This window comes from Diadema antillarum, unplaced genomic scaffold (genome assembly GCF_040938485.1).
Source record: "Diadema antillarum isolate AM-2024a unplaced genomic scaffold, OU_Dant_1.0 scf00000082, whole genome shotgun sequence".
Taxonomy (NCBI): Eukaryota; Metazoa; Echinodermata; class Echinoidea; order Diadematoida; family Diadematidae; genus Diadema; species Diadema antillarum.
In genome coordinates, this window is record NW_027270971.1 from 921,116 (window position 1) to 936,060 (window position 14,945).

Here is a 14,945-nt window from a genome sequence, read left to right on the forward strand (position 1 = left end):
GTGATTTCCCAAAGGTTGATTCCATCAAATATGCGTATACGATAGATATCTCAATTTCAACCTTACAAAGGCAAAAGCTCCATCGGAAGGGAAGGGTGGAGATAACACTCGCCAACGCCTTCTCCCTGCTTGCCCGTCCCCCCCCCCCCCCCCCCCCGCCATGCATAGAAGTAGACTGTGGCTATATACCGATCGCTTTATTTCAATTCTAAAAACGCAAAAGCTCCGCGTGCGGGAGGGGAATCCCCCTTCCCCTAAGCTCTACCTCACTAGACTTTATACATACACACAGATGGTGCACTTTCGGAATAAGAGCTAAATTCCGTGATTTTAACACTTCGATGAAAAAGTATTCCACCAAAACTTTGCACCAGATCGCTGAATTTCAGGTCTGAAAACGCAAAATCACCTTCGTGTGGCAGGGTATATGCCCCTATCTACACCCTCGTGTGTATGCTTTTTCTGCTTGATTGCTGAACAGACAGCGTTCATGATATTCAGTGTAAGAATTAATACAAGAAGACTAGTGTATTTAAATTATACCATTTTATAGGCAAATTGTTCAATAATAATCTACACTAAAATATACTGCAACCATAAACAAGTGGGACTGTTTCAACTCGTTAAAACACGCAAAAACATGCATCAAATTGCACCATTTACAACATCAAAATGCAAAAAGTTCTTACCGTGGGAGGGGGGACACCCCCCTCCCACACCCTCCCCCCCTCGCTCGCTCCGCTCGCTCGGGCTCAGTCGCTTCGCTCCACCGCAGACTAACCGCCCCCCCCCCCCCCCCCCTAAGATGAAATCCTGGCTACGCCGTTGACAAAGGGTCCTTAGCATTGCTAAGGACCCTAACAATAGTAACATGGATCCTAACATGAACCTCGAAACTCTCGGGGGACTTTTCAGTGGCCGTTTACGACAGGTGCCCGCTACAGAGAGGTGGTCGCTAAGGCAGGTTGAAAGGGTTTGTTTTGTGTCTATCAGTCAAACAGTGTAGGCCCTAAAAGCAAACAGATCCTTATCTGAGCTACTTAGTATACTATGGCTTTTGCTCATTACATTACAATACGCACGCACGTACACGTTGTGCTCGTTCCTGGGATAATACAATAAGTGATCCTTGCACTACTTGTATCTTGGTCGGGATGATGGGCACGTGGTAGAGCTGCTGTCCACCATCTTCTTCTTACGGCCCGTGATCTGCCGCCTCGCCTGCCGCCGCTGCCGCCAGGCTAGCCGCAGTAGCTGCGGCCGCCGCATATCGCAACGTCGGATTCCGCAATAACGCCGCTGTCCACGTACACTAGCATGCTACACTACACCAGTTTTAATAGTGTGTACTCTTGAGTAGGGTCGGTACATTGTACTGTAAGCTGTGGTGAGTGGTTGCGGTACACGTGGTGTTTTGATCCGACCCATCCCCCGTAGGCCGTATCGACGAAGGTGACAATCTACTGTACTATCTTGGGGTTGATTGGCTTTGATCTGATGAACTGGCTGAGCCCTGTACCTGAGTCGTCATTGAGTGAACTAACGACAGTCGTGAGCGTCAGATCACAAGGGAAAACCACCGCTGTATCACATTTCCCATGTAGACTCTAATGTCACCACTCACCAGTCAGTAATCATTGCGGGGATGTTTCAGTTTTCATTCCAACACGTCTCGACGTAGCATATGGACACTGGAGTGGAGCATTTCGAGCATTTATTTACGCGTACGTGGACGAAGCTTGACCTGAAGCTCCGGGGATCGGAGACGTGTCTCCCCTCTGCTTCATACAAGGCCGTGAACTTTTCAACCCCAAAGCGAGTAGGAGCCGACAGCTACAGGGAGATGGGTGAAAACGTCGACACCGGTGACCCTGAACTTGACAAGACCATCAAGCAATGGCTGGAATGGGATAGGGTATGTGTAGGTAGTAGAAACCAGTGGCGGATCCAGGGAAGACCGCAACCAGCGCACGCCCCCCCTTTATTTTTTGTTGAAACAAAATAAATAAAAAGAAAAAAAAAATGGGGGAGGGGTGCGTGCGCCCCCCTTTAATTTTGTAAACGCGCCCCCTCTTTACGGAATTCCTGGATCCGCCCCTGGAAACCCTGGCCCTGGGGCACTCCTTCACACGAATGCTTTGCGTTCGGCTGGTTGCAGTTTGATAGTAAAATAAACCAAAAAAGATCCTACCTCTTAATGGGTCCTACGATCTTTAGGTTTCCAATACTATTACTAACTCATGAACTCAACTGCGACCAGCAGTAGCGGTATAGAACTGTGTGATCTGGATCTGGATCTGGTGAGATACTACACAAACTCCACATCAGGGATATAAACGTGCAGGCGTGGTCGAGTGAGCGGAGCGTTTATATTTTGTAATGTGCTTTTTGGATAATTTTCCCCAAGTCAAATGAATATAACTTCCGTTTGAATGAGTTAAGACTGGGAGCTTCTCTAATATCCGGTGGAAGGAGATTCCATTCAGCACAGGTTCTCGGGAATAAAGAATACTTATAACAATCTTTTGATGTTTTTAACTTTCTGAAGAAAATAGACTGTTGTTGCCTTGTCGTCCTGCTGTTTTCCAGTGGACTTGATTGTAGACGAGACGTATCCAGAGCATTTAAATTGTAGATCGATTTATAGAGTAATGTCAGTCTAAGGGCAGCCCTACGATGTTCAAGTGGTTTCCATTCAAGGCGTTCAAGCATGTCAGTGACACTGGAGGTTTTTTGGTGGATGTTGAGGACAAATCTGGCAGATCGTCGTTGAATGGCTTCCAGTTGAGTTATATATTCTTTCTGGTATGGGTCCCAAACTGATGCGCAGTACTCTAGTCTGGGTCGTACGAGGGTTTTGTAGGCGATGGATTTGACTTTTGACGAGCAACTGAAGAGATTTCTTCTCAGGAGGCCAAGGATTTGGTTTCCTTTTGAAGATACACCTCGAATGTGATTTGCCCAGTTCAATTTATTGTTTAATTGGATCCCTAAGTAAGTGTGATCTGTAACAGCCTCCAAGATGGTTTCTCCAATATAATAAGTTGCCTTCATTAGGTTCTTTTTATGTGAAATGTGCATAGCGAAGCATTTTGTTTTGTTGAATCTCATCTGCCATTGTTGTTCCCACGTTCTCGGACCGTGGGAAGGAGCGCCCTGGCACGCCCGGGGTTGAGGTTAACAATTTATTTAACGTTATGTACAAGAAATTGAAGAATCGGAATCTAGTACGTAGTAGAACCTATATGATGTTCTAGATTCTGCCCACCTGAACTCCTAATGCCTGAGTTACTATTAACTAAATTTATACAAACATAGCCTTGACCGACAAGTATGTCTATTAAATTCTGCGAAAAACTTCTCATTTACAGTAAATTTAATATTAAATGACATTTGCTGGGTCAGTTTTTCGCTTCTTAGACACTATTGATACATACGCTATTGTGACGGTTTCAACCGTTCTGGTTAAAGGCAACTTCGACCCAGTTCCCCCTGCATAAAAATGGTTATTATTTTTTCCAGCTTGGTTTTCAAACCAATCTGGAAAAAATATATACAGGATTGATCAGTAAACATTTTGACTCACCTCTTCCACTGTTTCCTCCTGTTTTCTGGTTGTTTCCTCCACTTCTATGCAGCGCTCACCAATTCATCGCCGCCTTCATTTGAAAAATGACCGCATTAAAGGACAAGTTCACCTTCATAAACATAAGGATTGAGAGAATGCAACAATATTAGTAGACCACATCAGTGAAAGTTTGAGGAAAATTGGACAATCGATGCAAAAGTTATGAATTTTTAAAATTTTTGTTTTGGAACCGCTGGATAAGGAGACTACTACAGCTTGTGAGTCATATGCGTACAACAGTATAAAGAAAATAAAAAGAAAATTCAACATATTTTCATTTTTTTCGCATAATAAAAGAGCACATGACTTGCCTCTTTCTAAAGGCAGGGGGAATAATATTACCCATAACATTTGTCGGTAACGAGTCGGGGGAATGTGTGCTTCTTTCATAAGATTAAAATTTGTGAAATTCTCTTTATATTTTCCTTATATTGTTGTACGCATGTTTTTCACACACTGCAGTAGTCTTCTCATCCAGCGGTTACTGCACAAAAACTTCAAAAATTCATAGCTTTTGAACGGATTGTCCGATTTTCCTCAAACTTTCAATGATGTGTTCTACTAATATTGCTACATTCTCTCAATCCTTATGTTTATGAAGGTGAACTTGTCCTTTAACGTCTATGGCAAGCCAAATGCTCATTCACAATATTACAAAGTTAAATTTAGCGCTCGAACGACTTACTAGTACAGTACTTTAGTCAATAAACGGAAGTGTACCGATATAGTGATTGTATGTATGGAGCATTTGGCTGTTGTCATTATAAATGAGAAGTTTTTCACGGAATTAGACATGTATACTTGTCAGTCAATACACAGCCCTGTCGCTGCAACACACAAATGTTGTGACATGCTTTGCACAGCGTGTGGTCAGGCTACTACTATTTCTAGTTCTGAGGATGTACATGTAGCAGGCGGTTGAATTTTGGACGGTGTTGTGGTCGAATTATGAGCAGCTTGTGTTACATTTAGACCTACACGTAGACGGGGTCTACCTGGCGTAGAATGAGATGCAACATTCAGGATTTAGCTGCAGAGTGAGGCGTACCCTTGACCGAAAGATTGGTCTGTATCTGGTCGTCGGGGATATGTTCTGCGAAGACTGCGTCTGGCTTCAGAGCGATAACGTAAAAAAAAAATAAAAGACTCCTCCGGACAGACAGATCTTTCTGTCTAATGTTAGGCGTACTTGTACCTTTGTTTATGTAGGTCTATTTTTACTATTGTACTAAATAAAACTAGAAGAGCACTCTGAGAGCGCAGACCTCCTCCAAGCATGCAGCTCATTTACATAACCTCCTCCCTTGGCAGAGGTAACAAGACCGTTAACTGTACTAACTCGCTAGACATCTAGATCATGATGTCAATCTCAGTCTGGGAAACCCGCTTGATTGTTGGGGAGAAAAAAAAAAAAACATACAGAATTTTTTCTTCTTTTCATCACGGATAGTGGACGTGTGTGTAACAAAAAATCATCATGCAAAGTTGCGACAATGTATATGTCAGATGTGAGATGAATAAAAAGTGAACAAGGAGCTTCATGATTCTCTCTCTACGGGGGGCGTCATGAGGCTCTCCGGAGGCTTCGTGAGGCGGAGGAGTGCTCGTACGGTGTAGCAGGCCTCATGAGCGGGTTTCCCGGACTGATCTGTAATGGATGTCTGACCACCTCCCCCCCCCCCCCCCCCCCCCCCCCCCCCCGATGGGCATTTGATACCTACAATGTAAATCAAGTAAATGCCTAGCACAAGATGTATAGTCAGGTATCCTATTACCGAACGGTATCCTATTACCGAACACATACTTTTTCAATGGAGCGCGTACAACAACTCGAATACGCATTTATTGCACTACGCGCTGTTATCTCACAGGGGAAGTCAGTGCCGAAAATTGCTAAACTGCAGCAAAAAACAAAACAAAACGTAATTTACCTCAAATTTACGTAATAATTGCTAAAATTTCGATGTTCGTTGTCCTGCGTTAATAAACATTGACCGAAAATACAATGTACAAATTTCCCCATACAGAGGGCGCACGTTCGATAATACAATACGATTTGCGTCGGTAAAAAGAGACAACTTTTGTGGAAGGGTTATTTGAAATACGGATTTTTTCTAGAAGTTGGCTTATTTATCAAGTAATTTCGTTACAGCTAAAGTCATCAGCATTTCAATTATCTGTAAAGACATTTTTGGCGGAATTATTGCATAATGTTGCCCGTTTGGAGCAATAAAACAAAAATCGTTCGGTAATAGGATACACCTCCATACAGTGTACTCACAACCTTACCCTCTTTGTGGAAGTGAACGCATAATTTTGACATTTTGAAAGGTCAAGGCCTCTTTGGATGAGCCGTGGCCTCTTGTGTAGAAATTCCATGTTAGACATGCAACAATTACTTACAGTACTGTACATGTTGTACATCCACACATGTGACTGAGCTGTGCACAGTGTGGCAGTTGTGTGATTGTTTATGCCCCTGAGTAATCAAGCTGCAGGTAGTGTGTTTCTTACCCCACACTCTATGACAAGACTACCAAAGCATCAGGCCATGTATGACATTTCAAGCATGTGAGGATAATGTGCCATCCAGACATGAATCCTCATCAGACACAGCCTCTGACTCTGACTCTGAGTGTGCCATCCTGAATGTATGTCACACTCCCTTTATTTACAGCATGGAGGAGACAATGTTGCAATGTGACCTGAAATGACCTTTCTGCACTGCACCAACCCAGCAGTATGCCCCAGGGGGCTTGTCCCATATATTTGCAGACACGATTTCAGGGCTGCCAACACTGGAAACTAGTTGAGAGTGAAACTCCCATAAGGCCAATGCTATAATTCAGGAGTCAAAATGAGTGAGATCCATAGAAATGCATGCAAATGAAATAAAGTTTTAGAGTGAGAAAGGACCAAAATGCATGAGTCTCACGCTCAATGCGTGAGAGTTGGCAGCCCTGCGATTTCAAATTTGGGCCTTCAGTGCTTACTGTGCATTGTCAATACAGGTTGCATACCCTGGTACTGTGGATCTACAAACTACAAATTGTACAATGTACGTACTTCTGACTACTATGTATAATCTACTGTAAGTGTAATTGCAACAAACTGACAATATAGCAGGAAATGGGTTTATGATTTTCTCTATGAAGCTTCATGTGTAACAACTTTTTGGTTCTTTTAGGGCATACACAACACTACAGTGTTGATGATGTACAGATACATACTTCCAAGTGTGAATTTCAATACTGTCAATTTTTACTGTTTGACTAAATTTTGCATTTGTTTCAGTATACTTTTTTCAAAGTAATGTTTACAACAAAGCTAGTTTCCCCCTTCAATTTGATACAGCTTAAATATTTATTTTCATTTTACGGTTACAACAATTTTGACATAAAACTGCAGCATTGACCTTTTCCTCAAACTTTCACTGATCGGATGTGTTCTACTAGTGTTGCTGCTTTCACTCAATCCACATTTCTCTTTGGGTTTGGGTTTCCTGTAAAAAGTGGGTCACAGTCAGTGAATTATAGGCTTTTGCTGCACGACAAGTCTTAAGGGGACTGTATAGTACTGGTTGAGGTGAGGATGAACGTTTTGCGAAATATTGAGAAACCACTCTATGAGATGTCAAAGAGCGTACACTTCTAAGGGATATTGAAAGCTTAGTTGATGAAAATCGGTTTTGAAGTGACTGAGATATCCAAAAACAACGTGAAACAAAGAGATCCTAATAAAAGTTGTGGCCTGTCGCATTTTATTATTATGGCTTTTTTGGAGATAATCTCAACCATTTGAAAACCAATTTTCATCAAATAAACATTGAATCCTTCTTGAAATTATATGCTCTTTCATTTCAAGAGGTTTCTCTTCATCTCACCGAAAAATGTTATAAAACTGAATCCTCACCTCAACCAGTACTGTATATTCCTTTAACTAGAAGGCATTGTACAGCTGTAAACAGCATGTGTGTGTGCACTTTAGAAACTCAGCCAGTTCATTTTTATAATACATAGATCCTTTCTTTGCAGCTCCCAGAAAGCCCTTGGGAGTTGTCGTGAGTCTGCATGAGCAATCATGTACAGTGCATGTATGGCATTGTATACAGGTACTGGCAGAATACATGTATAATGCTAGTATTTGGAGAGGGGACTGTAGAACTCTCAGTCTACACATCATACTGTACACCTTGCAAAGCATACTTCTGCAAGTGGGTGTACATGTACATTGTAGGCCCTATGCCTTAAAGTTGAGATTTCGCAGAGTTCTGAACCTAATATCAGTCCTCCATACCCATACTACATAAAAAATGTTTGAGTCATTATCCTGCTTTTATTCTTGAGTCAGGTGAACAGCCTTGTACATCATAAGAAAAAGGAGCATATTTAGTTAGTTAATCAGTCTTTGATCATCCTTTCGCCACCAAATTTTTATTTGATTATTTCTATTTCAATTCAGGCTGTAAAACATTAATAATTTACATGTACTGGTACTGTCACAGTGTACATAAAGGGTATTACACTGTACAGTAAGGGTACCGGTTTTCGACACTTTAGCACATTTCCTTGTTTACCATCAATACTGCACCATTTTACCTCGGAATTTCAATATGAAGTTGAGCTACAAAGGCCAATGATAATATGACTTGAACGAATTCCAATTTGAATGCACTCGTGTTCAATTTTAGCGATTTCCGTCACGCCGTCGCTGGCATCAGATTTCGACACCCAGCATCATTTTTCGACACAATCACAGCGCGCATCACGCATAAATCACATGGCGCGTACAGTATGCGTACACTGCATTGTGGACGCAAACCAGCAAAGTACCGGCGCAAGAACTTGTTGTTTCCTCTATAACGTGTCTTATAATGGGAATGTCGAAATCTGGTGCCACATTCTCAAAGCCAACTCTTTCTACAAGTTTGCTCATTTATCACGAATTCAGCCATGAAATTACTATAAAGTCGATTATGAAATCAAACATCAGGATTTGGCAAACAAACTGATACTAAAGTAAGATAACCGGCATGGGTGAATTTCATTTTACGGCGATGTTTACAAAATGCATCATATTGTTTGAACACCTAAAAATGGCCGACATCAAAATTTCTGCTGACACTGTGTTGCTTTTCTTTTAAATATTCTACCGTCGGATTATAATGACAAGTAACAAACGGTGTTTATATAAGACTAGAAATGTGATTGATAACTTGGTTGATTGTTGAAGTCAGACGTTTGTATTGAGTATAAGATTTAATAAGAATTATCTGCTGGGTGTCGAAATCTGGGTCCTGTCGAAAACTAGTGCACTAACGGTACTTTTTGTCTCGCCCACGGGAGGTGAAAGCGAGACTAAGGGATCCAAATGGCGTCCGTCCGTCGTCCGTCACAAATGTTAAAGTTTACCTGCAAGACTCTCTTATGATGCATAACTTGGCAACTGTTACAGCAATGGCAGCCACACTTGGGTGATAGAAGCACTAGGGGTATCTTCATGTTATGGTGTTGTCAGAGGTCATGTGATGATGTCAAAGGTCATTTGAGGTCATATATTAAAGAGTATGTGCAAGACTCTCTTTTCTATGTTAAAGTTGGTCTGCAAGACTCTCTTTTGACAAATAACTTCACATAAGTTGCTTCGATTACAACCTAACTTGGGTCATAGATGCACTGGGGGTACCTTCATGTTATGGTGCCGTTGGAGCTCACAGGATAAGGTCAAAGGTCATTTGAGGTCATACGTTAAAGTTTACTTGCAAGACTCTCTTATCACACGTAACTCGACACATGTTGCTACAATGGCAATCAAACTTGGATGATGGATGCACTGGGGGTACCTTCATGTTATGGTGCCGTAAGAGGTCACATGATAAGGTCAAAGGTCATTTGAGGTCATACGTTAAAGTTTACTTGCAAGACTCTTATCACACGTAACTCAGCACATGTTGCTACAATGGCAATCAAACTTGGGTGATGGTAGATGTCACTTGGGAAGTTGAAAGTAACCACAAGGTCAAAGGTTACAGATGGGGGTCAACAAACTTTTAGGGCCCGATGTTACGTTTTTCGGGCGCATTTCGTTTATGGCTCGTAACTTTTGATCCCTTTGTCCGTTTGTGACCAAACTTGGATGGAAGATGTCCCTTGGGGAGGTGAAGGTCGTCACAAGGTCAAAGGTCACAGACAGGGGTCAACAAACTTTTAGGGCCCAATGTTATGTTTTTAGGGCGCGTTTTGATTGTGGCTCATAACTTTTGATCCCTATGTCCGTTTGTGACAAAACTTGGACGGTAGATGTCCCTTGGGAAGTTAAAGGTCATCACTAGGTCAAAGGTCTCAGAAAGGGGTCAACAAATTTTTAGGGCCCAATGTTAAGTTTTTATGGCGCGTTTCGATTATGGCTCATTACTTTTGATCCCTTTGTCCGTTTGTGTCCAAACTTGGATGGTAAATGTCCCTTACGGTGTTGAAGGTCACCACAAGGTCAAAGGTCATAAGCAGGTCAATTAACTTCTGGGAGTTGTAAAAAATATTAATTCCTTGTACGCGAATGGGCGAGACACAATTTGGCGATTGCATTGTTTGTTCAGGGGCTAAAATGTCATCATTTCAGAAAAATTTGAGGAATTAAATGCAAGTGATTAGAATTTTCTGCTCATAACATTGCAAGTATCTTGTCTAGTGCATCCCATCTAGTGCGTACACTCTCCATTTACGATATTCATTACCTCCAAAGTGCTGTCTTTATGTATAGATTCAATTCCCAAGAACTCCCCGCCAACCTACATGTATTTCAATCTATTTCAATATTAATATTAGCATATACACTAGCATACAATGCGTGCGTGGACAAAAACTTTCACATGCATTTTACTTTCGCAAATCTTGATGTACTGTACACATGTAACTTACAGAATTGCCTGTAATATCTCTTTTTCATTTTACTTGTACACTGAATGTTGACAATTTATGTGTATGTACAGATATTATGTATAAGTGTCAGTTGTTGGTCTTTGCTTTATTGGATGTGTTCTATAAAAGTTGCAGAAGAGCCCCATAACTTACTGCCAGTACGGTACAATTTAATGTTCAAACATACAGTGTACCATACAATGTAGGTAGACCTACTTTTGTACATGTACCCTGTACACTGCACAATAGAAGAGATGAAGGGTTCAACAAGAGGCAATTTCATCTCACTCGATAATTATACATGTAAAACTAGAGAGGGGCCGTCAAAGGCGGCAGACCCACGCCTAAGTACAAAGTCGGGGTAAACATAATGTGCATTCGGTGACATCTACCAGAATTCGGCCACTTAATTGCCAGTGTGCTTTATCACCAGCCAGTGAGTTCTACCAAAGATCGTACACTGAAGTGTACGATCTTTGGTTCTACAGTCACATCACACGCAAATCACATCATTACACATACGGTATTAACACTCATTCACGTACAGGAAAGTCCTCAAGTCTCCTCCAAAAATCCATCGAAAATCCCAAATTCCACAGTCAAAAGTGCAGAATCGGAACTTTTCCAAGCGCGCGCGAATTAAGTCCAGTTTTAAGAGTATTGTCTACGCGACGGGTCGCGGAAAAAGCGCTAAAAATCGAGAAATACGCCGTTTTCTTGCGGGATATTTTGATTATAGCAAGCCGAGAGTGTGATGATATCAAAGGTCGTATGAGTGTACGATCTTTGATGGTACGATTGTATCCACAAAAGCGCAAAAGAAAAACAAAATTTACGTACCCCCTAGGCAATTACCCCTATGATTAGTGTCTACGGGAATTATTCAATGCAAGGGTTGAATGCAAATGTCTACTGCACCAGTATTCGGCCACCAACGAGCGCCGCAACGTCCCCGATGCAATTTTGCACCAACAGTGTAGAGCGCGATGCATTTTCAGCGGCCTTGCACACGCATTGACATTGAGCACGCATATCGTGCAGTGTGACTGCGACCGAGCAAATGCTCCTCCAACGAAAAAAACAATCAATGTTAATTTGAAAAATCATCAAAATACGGGCCAGTTTGTGATGACGGAGAATGAACTTTCATAAATCTAGAAGGACATAGTCCCTCAAATAGGCCTAAACGTAAATTTCGGAATTCTTACGAACATTTGAGCAGCGAAGTCGGATCGTTTGGGAGTTTATGTTTTCGTATGGTAGCGGAAAATCGCAAAGTGAGAAACGGGAAATTTTCGGAGTGGTCACTATACCATGGGGTCAAAACTTCAAGGTCACACAGAATTTGCAAGGGTCAACCGATTATCACCAAAATCTAATCGATTCTTTCCTGCCATTATCCAAACATCCCCATAACATTTCGTGCAAATCCGTTTACCCGTTCTCTTGTTATCTTGTACACAAACAAACAAACAAACAAACAAAAAAACAAAAAACAAACCAAAAAACAAACAAACAAACATACGGAACCCTTTACATAACCTCCTGCCGATTTTCATCGGCGTGGGTAAAAAGAAAAACAAAATTTACATACCCCCTGGGCAATTACCCCCCTACGGCAATTATTCAATGTAAGGGTTGAATGCAAATATCTACTGCACCAGTATTCGGTCACCAACGAGCGCCGCAACGTCCGCGATGCAATTTTGCGCCAACAGGGTAGAGCGCGATGCATTTTCACCGGCCTTGAACACGCATTGACAATGAGTGCGCATATCGTGCAGTGTGACTGGGACCGAGCAAAATTATTTCATGATTGAGGAATGCTCCTCCAACAAACAAACAAAAAAAGAATCAATGTTAATTTGAAAAATCACCAAATACGGGACAGTTTGTGACGACGGAGAGCGAACCCCGAACTTTCATAAATCAAGAAGGACATAGTTCCTCAAATAAACGTAAATTTCGAAATTCTTACGAATGGTGTTGAGCAGCGAAGTTGGATCGTCTTACGAACAGAGTTGCATGCAGCGAAGTCGGATCGTTTGGGAGATACGCTTTTGTATATGGCGCGCCGATCGACCAACAACACTGTTTATCGGCGATAAACACTTTATCGAGCGATAAACTCTGTTTATCGAGCGATAAACTCTGTTTATCAAGATGAAGCTCTGTTTATCACACCTTTATCAACTGATAAACTGAATTTTTCTCGATAAACACCGTTTATCGGCGGTCGATAAACAGTGTTTATCACAAAAAACTCTGTTTATCGGTCGATCGATAAACATAGTTTTTCCTCGATAAACACTGTTTATCACTTGGTCGATAAACATAGTTTTTCTCGATAAACACTGTTTATCACTTGATAAACAGTGTTTTTCGTTCGATAAACACTGTTTATCGCCGATAAACAGTGTTTTTTCAGTGTTTATCGCCGATAAACAGTGTTTTTCGGCGATGAACAGTTAATCGGCATTATTGATCAAATGGCGCGCCATATTTGTATGGTAGCGGAAAATCGCAAAGAAACGGAAAATGTTCGGAGTGGTCACTATACCATGGGGTCAAAACTTCAAGGTCACACAGAATTTGCAAGGGTCAACTGATTATCACCAAAATCTAATCGATTCATTCCTGTCGTTATCCAAACATTCCCTGAACATTTCGTGCAAATCCGTTTACCCGTTCTCTTGTTATCTTGTACACAAACAAACAAACAAACAAACAAACATACAAACAAACAAACAAAAAAACAAACAAACAAACAAACAAACAAACATACGGAACCCTTTACATAACCCCCTGCCGATTACATCGGCGTGGGTAATTATTCAGCTGGAGTTAACCCACAATATTGTAAAGTGTATACAAATGTATAGGGGTGCATTGCTGCATTCTGTGGTTTCCAATGTACGTGTACAGTGTAATAGCTTTCATCAATGGTGCAAATATTCAGTGCATAGTTTGCTGACACCTGTTCACACTCAGTATGCAAAGTGTCATCTCTTTTTCATTTTTTTTTTTATAGGAAAGTTACAAATGTACAAAGACATGAGGAGATTATAATTAGAAATTAGCAAGTGCAGTGTACAATGTACAAGTATGAGTTTTGAGCATTACATTGTATGCCTAATTGTGCATTCTCTTCATGCATCTGTAGGGGATGTGACATCAGGGCAAAAGAGTGCAAACTGTACCCTCTTGCTTGAGTGAGCAATCGAGTATGATATATTTGTTCGATGTAAACCATATTGTACAGTCCAGATACATTCTGAGAATACAGTGTACATACGTGTCATACATTTATGCATTGTCGAAGGCAAAAGGCTACCTCATTAGACGCTCTCAGTAGTCCAAAATGATGCAAGAACAGAGACCTGCAATGTGATTGGCTCATTGCATCAGATTATCCCCCATGATAGAAGCTATCACCCTTGATACTGTAGTTGATGTCCTCATTGCCGCTATATATTTTAATAAATTACACATGTAAGATACAAAGTACGTAGGTGCCCTTTGGGCATGCTGCTCTCAGCTATACCATGGCATAACAGTAATTTGATTTAATGAATTATTGCAACATGCTATTATGAAGTTATTTGGTCATCTACCCCCAGGGTTCCTGATGACTTGTATAAAAAGCAAGCTCAGCTGATACTCTTTTTGTCACAAATTAAATCTTAATATTTTTGTCATGCAGAATATGGCTACCAGACAAGAAGTGACTGATCTGCTGAATGACCACAATGTTGATGAGTTGCGAAAGAGGTTTGGGACCAGGATCCAGTTTGGAACAGCGGGTAATGATGTAATCTCCTCTTGATGTTGCTTTGGTGTTAAGGTTGTTTATTGTCCATGTGATAGTGTGAAAAAAAAAATGTTTCCATGCTCTAAAAATATGATTAAGATAAGACACTCTATGGACACATGCAAGTTACTGTACAAGTTTAATATACATGTTGTATGTTCATTTCAAGGGAAGGTGCATTCCAATCATACTAGTGATGTAGCAGTCATTGACATATCATTTCATCGGAAGAATCTTGTTTTGGAAGATTTTGTTCGGATTGATCTAAGTAATCTAAAGATAAATAGCACAGTGAATACTATGAAATAATGGGGCATATTTATAGATTCTCTTTTTTTCCACATACAATGTGCAGTTTAATGCGATGACCAGGGTTGTATTATAAATCAACATAAGTCAAGAGGCCTGAAGTTGCATTGCACATGTCCTTTAATGAAAGTGTGCAGTAACATGATTGTGAAAAGTTTTACAGCTTTGCCTTTTGAAAGCAAATTACCATTATTAAGATCTGTTTATCTTAGAGTATACAGTTTCCATAAGTTTTAGCATGTTTCCTTCACTTACAAAAGAAAATATTAAGTGTTTGTGT

At 41.0% G+C, this 14,945-nt stretch overlaps 1 protein-coding gene across 1 annotated transcript in view; it reads left to right on the top strand.

Moving 5' to 3' along the window:
• Window positions 1–1,807: 1,807 nt before the first annotated feature.
• Window positions 1,808–14,945, top strand: part of LOC139717760 (phosphopentomutase-like) — a 39,935-nt gene continuing 26,797 nt past the window's right edge. The window contains exons 1-2 of the mRNA XM_071629262.1: window positions 1,808–1,915; window positions 14,249–14,348. Coding sequence (XP_071485363.1) covers window positions 1,844–1,915; window positions 14,249–14,348 — 172 coding nt within the window. The 5' untranslated portion in view covers window positions 1,808–1,843. The remainder of the gene's footprint in view (window positions 1,916–14,248; window positions 14,349–14,945) is intronic.